Source organism: Varanus komodoensis, unplaced genomic scaffold, assembly GCF_004798865.1.
Source record: "Varanus komodoensis strain SLA01 unplaced genomic scaffold, ASM479886v1 scaffold63, whole genome shotgun sequence".
Taxonomy (NCBI): Eukaryota; Metazoa; Chordata; class Lepidosauria; order Squamata; family Varanidae; genus Varanus; species Varanus komodoensis.
The window spans coordinates 3,093,330-3,107,101 of NW_025336259.1; the positions used below are offsets into that span (position 1 = coordinate 3,093,330).

At 51.6% G+C, this 13,772-nt stretch overlaps 1 protein-coding gene across 1 annotated transcript in view; it reads right to left on the minus strand.

The window, feature by feature from the left end:
• Positions 1–13,772, minus strand: part of GAB2 (GRB2 associated binding protein 2) — a 159,991-nt gene that overhangs the window by 6,924 nt on the left and 139,295 nt on the right. The window contains exons 4-9 of the mRNA XM_044450128.1: positions 7,916–8,505; positions 6,035–6,129; positions 4,498–4,780; positions 4,282–4,372; positions 2,379–2,481; positions 987–1,112 (exon numbers count right to left, since the gene is read on the minus strand). Coding sequence (XP_044306063.1) covers positions 987–1,112; positions 2,379–2,481; positions 4,282–4,372; positions 4,498–4,780; positions 6,035–6,129; positions 7,916–8,505 — 1,288 coding nt within the window. The remainder of the gene's footprint in view (positions 1–986; positions 1,113–2,378; positions 2,482–4,281; positions 4,373–4,497; positions 4,781–6,034; positions 6,130–7,915; positions 8,506–13,772) is intronic.

Genomic DNA, 13,772 nt, shown 5'->3' on the forward strand with positions numbered 1-13,772 from the left:
TGTCACAGGTCCAAACATCTGCAGGGCATCAGGGGGAGGGAAGCTAGTTTCAACCTTGATCAAGGGACAAAGCATATGTCCACCTGACACAAAGACAGCACTGGATCCATGCGATCGCGTGTTCTGGTAGCGCCAGATGTGGCTGGTTGCTTCCAACGGCTCCCTCAAACAGCCTCTGACCCCCAGCTCCAGGTGACTCTGGGTGAGGCGAGGAGGTGGTGAGGAGCCCAGAGGAATCTCGAGTGGGAATTCGACCCGTTCAGCTCTGGTTGAAAGAGGGAATTGTAGGGAGGGAGGACTACTGGCAAGGAACCCCCTTTTCACATTTACAGGGCTTGGGAGACAATGAGCCCCCTAACCCTATGAAAGCTTCCAGGTTCAGCTTGCCTCCTGATTTTAGTGGCCAGATGCCTCTGCTTTCTTGCATTAGATCCCTCCCACCCCATACCATCCTCTAACCCTCGTGTGTGGAACGATTTCCCCCAGCCAAACTGACTTGTACTTCCTTCCAAGTACTTCCACCCACGCAGGTCAGATAACTGGAACCAGCAGTTCAGTAACTGGAACCAGCAGTCCAGATAACTGGAACCAACAGTCCAGAAACCTGTCCACAGAGACATCTGCTCACCTGCAGCAATCCCTTGGGTTTCAAACAAAGATCTTTCCCCAGCCAAGCTGGGGATGCTGGGAACTGAATCTGGGCCCTCCTGCATACAAGACAGGGGCTTAGCTGCCGAATTATGGAAGCAGACCTTCACCCTCCTCCATGCTCACACACGCGGCTTAACAGTCCTTGCAGGTACTGGGGGCTGTGCAAGGTGCTTGATCCCCCCACACCCCCAGAATTGATCCTTGGAGGCAGCTGGTGATCAACCCATCCGGCATCCACGCCTTTCCAAAAAAGCAGCGAGGGTAAAGGCCTGGCTCAAACCGGTGGAAACTCCGGCCCATGTGACTCGTGCACAAGGCTCGGAGAAGAGGCATACCTTTCTGTGTGGACTAGGTGAGTTCGGCTGGAAGTCCAGGGCCAGGTAATCAACGCTGCCTGTGCTCTTTTTCATGGCTGGGCTGTTAGTGCCACTGGGAATGGGAGATGCAGAGACTGGGTTTTGCTGAAAAGCAGATCACAGAAAAGGAATTAGGAAGGTAAAACAACGTGCACGAACAATGTGGCCAAATCTAGATCCTTTGGATGATCAGGGAGGGGGACCTCACCTGCCACCCCCCCTCAGAACTCTCCATCTGTTCCACTGCAGAAGCAAAATGGCAGCCTCCTGGTCCAGGAATGGAATGCGGTGATAACAAGGCTTTCAAGTTACACTACTGCTTGTGGCAGATAAGCCTCAAGCAGGGGTGCCCGCCAGATGTTTTCACCCACAACTTCTATCAGCTAGTAAGGCAGTGATGCGAGTTGTAGTCCAAGAAATCGAAGGGGCTAGGTTGCCCACCCCAGCACAGCAGAAGTCAGGGAGTGTCGAAAATAACAGAGTGGAAGCTGGGTACACTGCTCCTTTAACTCAATACGCTTCCTAATTAGCACTAGACATTTAAATGGCAATGTTTCTTTGCAAGATTGTTTGCATTTCTAATAAAAAGCTCCAAGTTCCTTTCTCGTTGGCTGAAGATCCTTTGCTGCAAGCTCACTGTGTTTTGGAAGTCAGAAGGGAAAAACCTCCAGATGCTAGAAATGAGTTTTATTCCAGCCCTGACGCATCTGGAAAAAATTCCCCCCTTGGGGGCCCATTTTTAGCAACAATTCTGAAATGCTCCAAGGCAGCCCTGTTGTGGCGATCACTATTGCTAGGAAACCGGCCAGGGAGAAAAGGGAAACTCGCTTTCTCCCCTTTTTTGTCTTCGTCTAAAGCTGATGTTCGGTGGTGAAACTCATCACACACATGCAAACCTTGTAAGTATGGATTTTAAAAGCCACACTGTGAATGGCCTTTGGAGACCACCTGGGTACTCTGAACAGGTGCATTCTGGGCAACGGAAGTGGTTCCTTGTGGCCTACCAGGTAAGGGAGGATGACTCTTAGGGATGCCCCTTTCTTAGCAGGGTTCCTGCTGAGAGTCTCCCTCCCTCCCCAGAATTCCCTGCTCCATCAGCGGCAGCCCTCACAGAAGCTGGGAGGAAATGAATTTTCTCCGCAATAACAGATACTGGTGAGCCACCTGGGAGTTAAGACACAATATTTTGGGGCAGCCTGGCCTGGCACTGCAACCTGGAACTCTCATGAGAGGTATGCGCACTGCCTACAACTCCCATCATCCCTCACTCTTGGCCACACTGGCTGGGGCTGTAGGCCAAAACATCTGGAGGGCCACTAGTTGCAGTGTGAGGAAGAGGAAGAGGAAGGGGGCAGATTCTTCGGGGCTTACCATGGCCACGTAGTTTTCTTCACTGTCCCCTGAGTCAGTGCTTGTGATGCTCTGCGTAGAGATGGGACGACAGTACTGGGAGAAGTTGGAGTTGAACGTCTGGCTGTAACGAGAGTCGGCAAGACGGGAGATGAGCCCTGGTCTCCAGGTGGCTCCCCTGTCCAGGAGAAGCCAGAGCCTCCAAGCTGAGCGACACAGAGAAGGGCAGGACAAGGACACATGGCCCCGTATGGTCTGGGGATGCCACTGGGCAGCTGTGCTTGCAGCCCGAGGCCAAGAAGGTCCTCCGGACCCAACCACAAAGACGAGTGGCCCAGAGCGGCCTACTGGAAGAGTACAACAGCACAGGGTCACTTGGGGAGGTCCACCTGGGCAGGCTGGGGTGGGGAAGGGATGCTGTCTAGCTGATCAAGAGGTCTGTGAGCTTCACAGACATCATCGAAGGGGACTGGAGACCAGGCCTGCACATCCCCGTGGAGCGAGTGGCTCATCCATCTATCTGTGAACTTACAGAGGTTGTGGGTACCCCCTGTCCAGGGATTAGCAAGAGACCTCGCTCAGTTCTGGTTACAGGGAAGTGGTCATAAACAGCAGACACCCATCTATCGGATTTATGCCCCACCTTTTCCTTTCAAGGGAATCAAGGCAACTTGCCTCATCCTCTTCCTCCTCAGTCTTATCCTCACAACCACAGCGCTGTAAGACAGGTCGGGCTGAGAGCCTGTGCCTGGACCAAAGTGAACTCCATGGCTGCGTCGGGACAAGAACCCAGGCTGCCCGAGTCCCGGTCCCATGTGCTTAACCACCTCACCACGCCGGCCGCACACATGTTCGACAGGCAGGAGATCCAGGCGGCCCCTCGGGACTGCCACCGAAAATAGTCCCAGACAGCAGGGCTGAGAAAGCCCCACGGAAGTGCAGCCAATCAGAGCAGACGATGCTGCGACAGACGGACCGGCAGCCCGACTCAGTGGGAGCCAATTCCGTACTTTCATTTGTAACAGTGGCGATCCAATTCTCATGGACTGCGACACTGCCCCCAGCCTGGTGCTCACCAGGTCTGTGGAACCTGAGCGCCCCTCCAGCCCAGCTGGCACGGCCTCGAGTCCGAAATGGAGGGAGCTGTAGCACAAAGTATTGTGCTGGGAAAGTCAGGCCTGCAGAACCAGGCAATCTGGTGACCATACCCTTTGGTGGCCTGCTAAGGGACATCCCCAGATATCTAGCATCAAGAAGGCCCTGTTCTTGTGGGGCTGGAAAACCCACAGTATAGTCTTCATATGGTTAAGAAAATCTCCCTTGAACCCCATCAGGACCTTGGCCCCTGAGCTCAATCTGGAAGACTCTTCCAGAACGTTTGAGGTTCTCCTAAGATGGTACAGATTCTCATATGTGCCACGAAGCTGCCTCCAACTTATGGGGACCTTGTGACTAGAAGCCCCCCAAAACGTCTTGTCCATGACAGCCCTGCTCAGCTCTTCCAAGTTCAGGGCTGTGGCTTCCTTGATGGAGTCCATCCATCCCTCATTTCCTCTTCCTTCTCTTCTGCCTTTGACGTTCCCTAACACGACTGTCTTCTCCAACGAGTCCAGATTTCTCCTGATGTGTCCAAGCAGGACAGCTTCAGTTTTGTCCTTTTTGCTTCCAGGGCTAGTTCTGGCTTCCTTTGATCTAGAATCCCCTCACTCGTCTTTCTGTTAGCCTGGCTCTTTGCAGAGCTGTTCTCCAACACCATGTTTCAGATACCCAGCCATAAAAACGTCAATTTACAGCTGTTGGCCAAAATAGGTCCATGTTTTACCTACTGATTTGTGCATCAATGTTCTTGTTTTGAGGCCCGCTCTACGCAAAATGCTGGGAGGAGTCTGGAGGACCAAACCAAAGCACCCAACCTCGCACTCACCCAGGCCTGGACCACGATTTCGTGATGGGTGACTTGAAGGGTAGCTCGTCAATGACGGTATTGCTCCTCAAGTCCAGCGGCGTCGGTTTTGCTGGGGGAGAAAGGCCACACGTCAAGGCTGGGCAACCGTTTAGCAGACTCTTGGGAGGACTGGCCAACGGCACCCTGCTCCCCGGGAACCCCAGGAGGGAAGGCGGCTGGGAAGGGGAAGCTGACCTTTGCGGTCCGGTTTGAGGTTGCGGTTGACGGGTGGGGGCTGGATGTCGCTCATCCGCCGGTGCAGCTGCGAACTGCTGCTGCCCTTATGCACGGGGAAAGTCGAAGACGACAGCGGCATCACGTCCACGTGCTGCGGTCCGGGGCTCATCGGGATGTAGAGCTGCTGCGAGTTGTCGTTTGACTTCTCCGTGCTGAACAGGATCGAGGAGCCCGGGTTCATGGGGACGTAGTTGTCCTCCGAGTCGGCACTGTGAGAGCGCGCCACTGTAGCTTTGTTTTGCTGGAAAGCAGGTAAAAGCAACGTGTAAACGGTAGTGGGGGCAGGAAGATTGCAGGGAATGGGAGTTACGTTTCAGGCCAAGCGGGGTATCTAGAATTGTTCCAGGACAACCACAAATTTAAGTTTAGGAACACAGGGACAAGTTTCTAGTCCTTAGGACTCCACAAGTGTGGGGAGAGCTCTTCTTGCTGATGCCAAAGTATAGGACACAGAATGATCAATTCAGTTGTGACCACCCAGATTCAGGCTGGACATCAGGAAAAGCTTCCTCACTGTCAGAGCAATGGGGCAGTGGAACCAGCTGCCTGGAGAGGTGGGGGGCTCTCCCATACTAGAGGCATTCAAGAAGCAACTGGACAGCCATCTGAGTGGGATGATGTGATTTGGTGTCCTGCACCAGCAGAGGGTGGACCGGATGGCCTTCATGACCCCTTTCAACTCTACTGTTCCATGATTTTGTAGAATCATTTGCACACACAAATGTGCGTTCAGAGAGAAAGCTGAGAATTCCCACACAGTCAAGAGGAAAGCTTTCAACAATATGATGCATTTGTTTGTCTCCCCAAAACCTATTGCTGGTTTCTTTTATGTACAGAGAGACAAGTGTAATTGTGCATCAGGACTGACATGGGTACTCCATCACCCCAAATTTTAGTTATTCTTTTGATTTACATCCCACCTTTCCACCAAGGAAACACCATCCAGGGCAGCTAACAATCATACGATCTAATTAAATAAATAATGAAAAAACAAATATAGCTAAACACAGCAAAATAAATAAGCAGCCCCCGTGAGAAAGGGTTACATGCAAAAGACCAGCTTGGGTAGATATGTCTTTGCCTTCCAGTGGAAGAGCAGCAGAGAGGGAGCCAGCCCAGCGTTCCTCGACAGGCTGTTCCAGAGGCTGGGGGCTGCCACCAAGAAGGCCCCGCTGTACTGTCCCTGCCAAATGCAGCACTGAAGGCAGCAGAACTGAGAGATGAGCCTGCCCTGAAGATTTTAAAATCTGGGCAGGCCTGTCTGGAAGAAAAGTGTCGTCTCAGGCGGCTCGTCCCAAGCTGTGTGAGCCTGACCCCGGCCTTCCGGGGCAGCGGCAGTTCCCCAGCATCCTCAAAAGCTGTCCCACGGTCTCTCTGGCCCTGTGCAGTCGGCACAGGACACCTTTCCACCATGGTTACGGACCCGCTCCCCCAGGTGCAACAGCCTCCGGCCAGATGGGCATGGAGTTGCATGGATCTAGGCCCCCAAACTCACCAGGTAGGAACTGAACCCAGCATTCACGGACTCCGCAGACTGAACGCCGGCACAGCCGCTGGGCTGGGGATACTCATAGGTCTCACAGGAAGAAGCTAAAACCAGCGACATTGAAACAGAGGTTAACGAGCCGTAAACAGGCGCATCACGCTAACATGTAGAGGGGCTTTTAGACAGAGGATGGACACAGGTCAAGGACCCCGGAGCATGGATGATATAAAGCAAGCCTTCTGCAAGCTGGTGCCCACCAGGATGGGAGACACAGCCCAGTGGGTTGGATTACAGTTCCCATCCTCCCCAGCTGGATGAGGCGTGTGGGTTGTGTAGTCCAGTCTGCCTGGGAGGTCATTGGGTTGTGGAGGCTGCTGTAAGCATTGGAGGGACTCTCATCAGGGCTCAGTATTCCCTATATGGCAAACATGGGCAGAACAGAAGGAAGGGGAGAGTAATTCCATAGCCAAATGTCTCCTGCATTATCTGTATCCTGCAACAATCCTGCATTATCCTTTCCCTGTGATGATCCTGAGTCAGAGAAGCAAGTGTGACTGAGAGCCGAACCTTTGCAAGCATGCAAAATTGGCCAACTTTTTGAATTTTGAAATTCATATTTTGAACAAGACACTTCAACCTCAAAATCTGAATGCCAGCGCCCTGTTGGTATTTTCTGATTCGGGTTGTTGTTACATCTGACAAGCATCCGATATGGAAACGCACAAGCTGTCACCAACTGCACCGTCAACAGCGTTCCACGTTGTGCGTCAAATACTGAATGACAGCGCTTGTCAGCTGCCCACTACCATCAGATGCTGAACGGTGTGCATTTAATGACAATCCGCTTTGCACGATCATCAGGAAGACAAATTCCTTGTAAAATTTGGCTAAGACAACAACGCATACTGTGAGTTGTCATTATGTGCAAACCAAGTCGCGATCTTCTGTTAGATGTTGAAATCAGAGATCAAACTTGAAAATTGAATATCGGAGATCTAACATCAAATACCCATTCAAATATCAGATGTCAAATATTACATCTTTCATTGGCAAATAGTCTTTATTTGCGATGGTTTACTGTACTCAGTTGGCCGGAGAACAGACATTTGTTCTGGTCCCCACACAATAAAGATTTGGCAAAATGGACATGCCGCTCCCCTCTAATACATAGAAACAGAGCGAATCAGAAGGGGCCTCCCGGGCCAACTAGTCTGACCTCCAGCACCAGCCGGCTCCGCTCACGACATGCCCACCATAATACGCAAGTCTTATTGCCAAGCAATAAGCAAGTCTTATTGCCAAGCAATTCCAAGCCCACGAGTCAGGCTCATTCTGTGTTTGGGTGCACTTGGTCCATAAAAGGAGACGACTGAGAGGGGCAGCTTGTATCCCAAATGCATCCGGGGCCCTGAGGCCAGTATCTCAAGAACGGTGTAGGAAGATATGCAAACTGCATCTCCCACTCATCAGTTTCATGGGTCCCCGTGTTAATGGGAGAAGATCCAAACCTCTCCCACTCCACTTTCCGCACACCGCACCTCCGTCAGGTCTCCCCTTCCTCGCCTTTTGTCTGAGCCAAACAGCCCCGTTGCTGTAGCCGCTCCACCCAGAGAAGCTCTTCCAGCCCCCTTTCCTCGCCCTTCTCTGCCCTATTTCCAACCCAGCCCCTTCCCTTTTCAGGTGTGACGACCAGAAGGGGACTCAGTATTTTAAGGCCCGTTTCCCCGGAGCTCCACTCAGAAGGAAGAAGGCATCTGGAGAACGGAAGTGGTGGACGGCCCTGACGTGCCTGCTAGGCCAGAAGTCCTCTGCCACGCCTGGGGCTCCCGGCCCGCCACACCACTGGTGGGCACCCAACGCCCCCTCCCCGCCTTCACAGCCCGCACTCACCTCGGTGCAGCCGGCAGTTCTCCACAGCGGGCAGAGTGTTTCTCCTGGGAATCGTGGCAGCGACGGGGCCCATGCCGAGGCCGCCTTCCCCGTCCAGGAGGCGCTGTTGCGGGCTACCCCAGCGTGGCTCGGACTGGCCCGGCTTGGGCGGCCGAGGAGGCGGGGTAGCAGGTGTCTCGCTGGAGACTACGGCCAGGGCGTTGTGGTTCTTGTCCAGCGTGAACGTTCTGGGAATCTGGTAGAACGACAAAGGGGTCCCGGGGACATCGTAGGTATCTGTGGAGAGCTCCCCGAAGTCCTTGCACAGGGTGCTGCTCGGCGTCTTGAAGGAGTAGACCTCCTCGCTGTCCGTCTCGGAGCCCGTGAGACTCGACTTGGTGTGGGCGTAGCATCCAAAGCTCCTCGGGAGGTCGTAGGCGCTGTCCCTGAGCTCCGAGTTGTGCCGGCTGGGCTTGGGCAAGCTGTAAAAGCCGTGGACTTGCCCGCCCATCCCGTTCGCACAGTGCCCATTGCCCTGAGGGAGCTTCTGGACCGACGGGTCGCTTCTCATGAAGAACGAGGTCCTCGTGGCTTGGGAGAAACTGGCGCTCCTGAAGCGGAAAAGGCAGCAGGGCAGAGGTGAGGCAAATGTCCTCCCCCCAATCCACTGAGCGGAGAATAGGTATGTGGGCATTTCTAGCCCCACACACTTGTGCGTCCAGGGAACCTGAAAATGGCTTTTGGTAAGGTAGCTACTCAGCCCTGGGATTCCTTCCCAGCCCCTACATGACTGGGAGAGGTCACCCGTGGTTTGAGCTGAGGCCTCATCAGTACCCTGGTCTCATCTGCAGCTGATCCGGGTGAGGCACCGATATTTCTGAACCGGTACCTGATGGACTGGATGAGGGCTAGCAAACAGCAGCTTAATCCAGGTGAGACAGAGGTGCTCTTGGCCGGGGGAGCCTCAGCTCAGGGGGACACTATCCACCCCGTCCTGGATGGGGTTGCACGGCCACGAAAGGACAGGGTGCGGAGCCCAGGGATGCTCCAGGATCTGGAATTGTCCTGGAGTTCCAGGTGACATCCAGGGCCAAGAGCACATTCCCCCAGGTTTGGTTGATTTACCAACTGCATCCTTATCTGGACAGGCAGAACCTAGCAATGATCAACCATGTGCTGGTAACCTCATGTTAAGGCTACTTTAGCACGCTCTACATGGGGCTGCCCTTGAAAATGATCCAGAGGCTTCAAGTGGTACAGAAGAGGGCCGCTCATCTGTGGATGCGAATGAGCACGACAGCTCAGTCCTGTATCAGCTGCACTGGTTACCGACCGAAGTCTGGGCCTGCTTTAAGGTGTTAACATATAAAGCCCTAAACAGCTTATGGTCTGTGCATCTAAAGGAACATCTACTCCCGTGTACACCTACCCAGACACCGAGTTTGTTTTCAGGGGTTCTTCTCGGTGAGCCACCCCGCAGGAAGTAAAGAGGGTGGCTATGAGGGGAAGGGCCGTGGCCCCCCATCTGTTAAATCAGCTCCCCAGGGAGACAGAACTGGCACCAAGGTTACGTGTGTTTCAGCACCAGGTTAACAACTTTTAATTTTCTCACCATTTTAACTATTGAATAGAAAACTAAGATCACGGCTTCGGGTCCTCTCACTTCCTAGCAAATAGATGGGGAAGGAATGGAGGTAGTGACAGATTTTATTTTCCTGGGCTCCAAGATCACCGCAGACAGGAACTGCAGCCAAGAAATTAAAAGATGCTTGCTCCTGGGGAGGATGGCTATGGCCAATCTAGACAGCATACTAAAAAGCAGAGACATCACCCTGCCAACAAAAGTGCGTATAGTCCAGGCTATGGTTTTCCCAGTTGAAATGTATGGCTGTGAAAGCTGGACCAGAAGGAAGGCTGAGCGCCAAAGGATTGAGGCCTTTGAATTGTGGTGCTGGAGGAGACTCCTGCGAGTCCCTTGGACTGCAAGGCAATCAAACCGGTCAGTCCTAGAGGAGATCAGCCCTGACTGCTCTTTAGAAGGCCAGATCCTGAAGATGAAGCTCAAATACTTTGGCCACCTCATGAGAAGGAAGAACTCCCTGGAGAAGAGCCTAATGATGGGAACAATAGATGGCAAAAGAAGAAGGGGACGGCAGAGGATGAGGTGGCTGGATGGGGTCACGGAAGCAGTTGGTGTGAGCTTGGGTGGAATCCGGGGGATGGTGGAGGACAGGACGGCCTGGAGGAATGTTGTCCATGGGGTTGTGATGGGTTGGACATGACTTCGCAACTAACAACAAGATTACCTGGTTTTATACTGGCTTTTAAAATTGTCCATATGGAATAGTTGTTTAATTTATTGTTAATTATTACTACATATTGTTTTGTTTATAGTTTGGTTTTATATATGCCTGTTGAATTTTATTGCGGTTTGGATGTTTTATGACAGGTGTGCTTGTTTTCTATCTGTTTTTCATCAAAAGTGATACCGTGTAGTCTTAATAGGATTTTGGACATGCTTTTGAGAATGTTGTGCTATCTGAATTGTACAGAAATGCCTAAATAAATAAACAAACTAACAGCACACATCCGAATAGGCAAAGTGGCACACTCTCGATCCAGCTGCTTCTCCGGGTGGTTTGTGTTATATATAACCTTTCCCTTAATTTAATCTGAAGTAAATTATATTTTTAATTATTAATGAAAGACAGATGTGGGAGTGAAACTCTTAAACTCAGGAAATCCTCTGGTTCATGAGAACCCAGCTGTGACTCTGGTGCGATGTCACCTCCCTGTGTTCCTTGCTCTTGGTTCCTTCCTGGCTGTCCCCCACAGTCCTCTGGGCCACTTCCCAGCTGGAAGATCTACGGTGAGAACCTTGCCTTCCACTTTCCAGACCAAATTACCATGTTATGCATGCTAGGATTCGATGGAGAGGCAAAACCAACATGTTTGGGAAGCGTTCCCAAAGAAGCTCAGGTCCAATTTTCTTGGATCAAACAGACATGCTCTTCCTCTAAGGAAAATGGAAATCAGTATAATCATACTAAATCTGAATTGTGATCGGAATATGTCCCTCCTACCAGGATCCATTATTAAAGTTATGGCAATAGAGTACATGAGAGGAAATAGTTTAATGAAATGTTGTTTTTCTAGGCATCAGAGTATGTCTGCTTTTCTATTTTTTAATTTAAAATATATAAGAAGACATGGTATCTTCATATTAATATAATGGTTTGCAGAGGTGTCTGATGGGTCTTAGAGCAAACAAACATCTGAAGAATTCAGCTGGGGTAAAAGCAAAACTGGAGAACATCCAAGACGATCCAGTGCAATAAACTGCCTCCTTTCAGCTTTCCATACTGCTTTCTTCAGGGTTAGTTTTTATATACTGGGCCTGCAGAGATTTCTGGAAAAGATCATCTCCACAATGAATCCAGTCTTTTTCAATGAACTCTTAGGCCTTTATATCTAAAAGCGGAGCCCCAGGAAAGGCTCATACTCAGGATCAAACCACATAGGGCCACTTCTTGGAATAAGATCATATAAATATATTCAACAGCCCGAGACTTCATTTCTAAGCATTCTGCTGGACCCGATAAAAAGGTCTATTTCAACTCCCTCTCACAGCAAGCACAGATGGTGAGTGCCGAATGAAAGAAAGAGAGAAAATGCAGCTGCTCAACTTGCCACAAAGAGACCAGAAAGTTGGCGGGCAGGTCATGCTCTCAGCCCTGCTGAGACACCAGCTCCTTTTGGCTCCCCCTCCGCTTGAGTTGTTTCCATCTCAGTGGGGCTCCTAAGAACATCCAATCTTTAAGAACAGGTGCCTGAATCTGCTTTCCTCCCATCCCCATTCTCCATCCTGATCTTTCTTCTGCAATGAGCCGTGTAGCTACAACGGCACATGGAGGTGGAAAAAGGGACATTTCAGCCGTTGCTTGCAGGGTCACCTCACTTTGCCGCCTCTGCACCATCAAGCCTGTGCCTGCCCCTTCTTCCCCGTTCTGCTGCCGCCGACTAATCTGTATTCTGTGGAGCAGCTGGCAAAGCCCCGACAGGTTCTCTGGAGGTATGGCTTCTTCCTGGTTTGGAGGAATGGGTTCCTCCTCAGAGCAAGCCACTGAGCGAGAGGAGCGGAGTGGCAAATTCAGTATCTGCTATGATTCCAGCAAAGCACAGCACAGATCCCTGCCCACAATACCTTGCTCTGAGCATGACCCCTACGCGGGGAGTGGCAACCTGGGAGCAGATGGGCCCAGAAAGCCACACACTGCTTTTGAGACCATGGTGAAAGTGTTTAGGTGATCTGCTGGGAGGGGGACACAGAGAAGAGGCGGCTGGTGCCGGTGGCCTGCCATCGGTCGTGCGTGCCTTGAGCTGGTGCGCCAGACACGGAGCTGCACCAAGTTCCAGTTGGCGGAGACCTCAGGGAATTTAAGGGGTTGCCTTAACTAAGCTTCAAAGCTATGGTTTCCCCAGGTGCAATGTATGGCTGTGAAAGTTGGACCAGAAGGAAGGCTGAGCGCCGAAGGATTGAGGCCTTTGAACTGTGGTGCTGGCGGAGACTCCTGCAAGTCCCTTGGACCGCAAGGCGATCAAACCAGTCAGTCCTAGAGGAGATCAACCCTGACTGCTTTTTAGAAGGCCAGATGCTGAAGATGAAACCCAAATACTGTGGCCACCCAATGAGAAGGAAGGACTCCCTGGAGAAGAGCCTAACGCTGGGAACAATAGATGGCAAAAGAAGGAGGGGACGGCAAGGAATGAGGTGGCTAGATGGGGTCACGGAAGCAGTTGGCGTGAGCTTGAGTGGACTCCGGGGGATGGTGGAGGACAGGAAGGCCTGGAAAAATGTTGTCCATGGGGTTGTGATGGGTCGGGCACGACTTTGTGACTAAACAAAACAAACTTAACTGCACTAGCTGTCTTCACCAATAGGTGGTGCCATGTATGAAATGATCCCAGGATAGCTTGTGGTTACCCAAAGACTGTTCCGTTGTTTTGGTGGAACAGCTGGAAAATAAAGGAATTGGGAAATGGCAACGGCTGCCTCTCACTGTCTGAGCTCCAGTAGCCCAGGAAGGGTCTGTCTGGGCCTAGCAAAAGTGGCGGCAGAGGATGCTGTTGATGGAGGGGTCCAAAGGGGTCACCCCAGGAAGACGGGTGGGAGATCCAAGCCAGGTCAAAGGAAGGGCTTCACAGAGGTGTCGGCTTTGGGAATTCATTTTCGCAAGGCATGGTGCCGGCCACCAGTTTGGGTGAGTTTAAAAGGGGACTGGACAAATTCATGGAGGAGAAAGCTTCTAGTCCTCATGGCCACAATGCTGCCTCCAGTGTCAGAGGCAGTGTACCTGTTTACATCAGCTGCAAAAATACAGAGGAAGCTTCTGAGCTCTTGTCCTGCTCATGCGTTTCCCACAGCCAGCCGTGTGAACTGATGCTGGATCCGACAGGCCCTGACTCTGAGCCAACACAGCTGTTATGTGCCACGAAACAGAAATATTCGTGTTTTCTGTGCCTCTCTGTGCTGAGTGTGTCCACACTGTAGATACGCAACTACTGTTGAAATCTTTAGGAGAAGTTAGATAAGTTTGACATCAGCAAACCAGGCTTGCTGGTCATTCCCCAAGGGGAATCCTGGGAAACTCGGATTTTGTGCGAGGGACTTTTATCAGAGCTCCGAGCATCTTCCCCAGACTAGTTTCCAGTTGCGGGCCGTGGGTGTGAGCATGGGAATAGGAGGTAAATTATGGCTACATCATTATACGTAAAAGAGAGACAAGGATGCACCCGAGATGGGGCACTTTCATTTCCTTCCTGATGCTTTTCGGGCAGCTAGTAAATATTTAATCGCTTTAGATTTGTAGGATGAATT